At 49.9% G+C, this 2165-nt stretch overlaps 1 protein-coding gene across 2 annotated transcripts in view; it reads left to right on the top strand.

Annotated features, from left to right (window-relative positions):
• LOC125036083 overlaps positions 1-1200 on the top strand; it is a 13812-nt gene extending 12612 nt beyond the window's left edge. For both annotated transcript variants that reach the window (XM_047628473.1, XM_047628472.1), the window contains exon 6: positions 668-1200. In XM_047628473.1, coding sequence (XP_047484429.1) covers positions 668-1156 — 489 coding nt within the window. In that variant the 3' untranslated portion in view covers positions 1157-1200. The remainder of the gene's footprint in view (positions 1-667) is intronic.
• Positions 1201-2165: the final 965 nt, after the last annotated feature.

A 2165-nucleotide genomic window follows, 5' to 3' on the forward strand; every position in this document is an offset into this window, starting at 1 on the left:
CCGGTATTCCTCCCATCCTCTCCATCTCCCCCTCCCTCCTTTCTCTCTCTCTCTCTCTCTCTCTCTCTCTCTCTCTCTCTCTCTCTCTCTCTCTCTCTCTCTCTCTCTCTGTCTCTCTTTCCCCCCCCCCACTCACCCACCCTCTCCATCTCCCCCTCCCTCCTCTCTCTCTCTCTCTCTCTCTCTCTCTCTCTCTCTCTCTCTCTCTCTCTCTCACACTCTCTCTCTCTCTCTCTCTCTCTCTCTCTCTGTCTCTCTTTCCCCCCCCCCCACTCACCCACCCTCTCCATCTCCCCCTCCCTCCTCTCTCTCTCTCTCTCTCTCTCTCTCTCTCTCTCTCTCTCTCTCTCTCTCTCTCTCTCTCTCTCTCACTCTCCATATCCCCCCCCCCCTCTCTCTCTCTCTCTCCCTCGCTCTATCTCTCTCTCTCTCGTTTTCTCTCTCCATATTCCCCTCCCCCCACCTCTCTCTCTTTCTCTCTCTCTCTCTCTCTCTCTCTCTCTCTCTCTCTCTCTCTCTCTCTCTCTCTCTCTCTCTCTCTCTCTCTCTCTCTCTCCATATTCCCCTCCCCCCCTCTCTCTCTTTCTCTCTCTCACACTCTCACTCTCTCTCTCTCTCTCTCTCTCTCTCTACCTGGATCTAAAAGCAACCTATTTCCGTGTTGCAGCGGCGAGACACTGGCAAAACGACCTCCAATCGCCAAGCCTCCCCAGCGCCATCTACTACGGGTAGTTACGACTCGGACGGTTATATCACGCTGGACGACCTCCCGAAGCGACCTCTGCCACGACCTCCCTGTCCCTTTCCGAGAACGAGGCAGATAAACGCCGCCGTTTCTTCCTCTTCCTCCTCTCGCACTTCGTTTTCTGTGGTCTCTTCCTCTTCGTCTTCTTCCTTCCCCCGCTCTTCCTCCGAAAGGGCGGCGAACCAGGCTGCCAGCTTCTCGGAAACTCCAACTCCCCGACACTCCCATGCCCTCCGACTCGACCCCAGCCAGGACTCCGCCACCTCGAGGGGGATTTTTTCGGCCAAAGACTCGACAGCCTACGAAACCGACTCCCTCTACGAAGAAATCCACATCTACGTCGACATCGAAGGCGAGCGGTTGTACTCCAATGTCCCGGCAGGTGGCGCGAGCGCGGAGGCGACGGGGTGACGAGTCGCGGACGGAACGGATGATTTTGTTTGGAGGAGGGCGAGGGTGGGGGGAGGGGTAGGAGGTGGAGGGGGGTGGGGGTGGGTGAAAAGGAAGAATAGAGAGGAGGAGGAGGAATTGGAGGAAGAAGAGGAGAAGAGAGGATAGAGGAATTGGAAGGAAAAAGAGGAGGAGGAATTGTAGCAGAAGGAGGAGGAGAGAGAAGGAAGAATTGAAGTAAAAGGAGGAGGAGAGAGGAGAAAGAAAATAAGATTATGAGTTGAAAAGAGAGGAAGTGAAGAAGGAGGACTTGGAGTAGAAGGAGGAGGAAAAAGGTGGCAGAGAAGAAAATGAGGTTAAACTAAAAGAGAAATAAGATGGAGGTTGTTAGAAAAAGGAAGAAGGAGAGAACGAATTACATAATAATGATAATACTAATAATAATAATGATAATAACAATAACAAGAAGAAAATTATAGCAACTGAAAAAAGAGGATAGAAGAGAAAGAGAGAGAGAAAAAAAGGATGATTTCGAGATGAGCCAATTTACTTTCGACATCACATCAAAGACGAAGACGAAGACGAAGAAGGAGCAGCGGACGAGTTAGTGTGTTTGATGGCACGGGGGCAGATTGGTGGCGATACTCAGGGTGGTGGAGATGATGGTGGTGGAGATGATGGTGGTGAATTCGATGATGGTGGTGGAGATGATGGTGGTGATGGTGAATTTAATGGTGATGGTGAATTTGATGGTGATGGTGGAGATGATGGTGATGGTGAATTTAATGGTGATGGTGGAGATGATGGTGAATTTGATGGCGATGGTGTTGAATTCGATGATGATGGTGGTGATGGTGAATGAGAGAGAGAGAGAGAGAGAGAGACAGAGACATAGAGAGAGAGAGACAGACAGAGACAGAGAGAGAGATGACAAACAAATACAAATAATATGTTTCCTCACTAAATATACACAATTTGTTAACCAAATGGTTTAATTATTTCCTGATTACGGGAATATATCTACTGATAT

Source organism: Penaeus chinensis, chromosome 20 (genome assembly GCF_019202785.1).
Source record: "Penaeus chinensis breed Huanghai No. 1 chromosome 20, ASM1920278v2, whole genome shotgun sequence".
Classification (NCBI taxonomy): domain Eukaryota; kingdom Metazoa; phylum Arthropoda; class Malacostraca; order Decapoda; family Penaeidae; genus Penaeus; species Penaeus chinensis.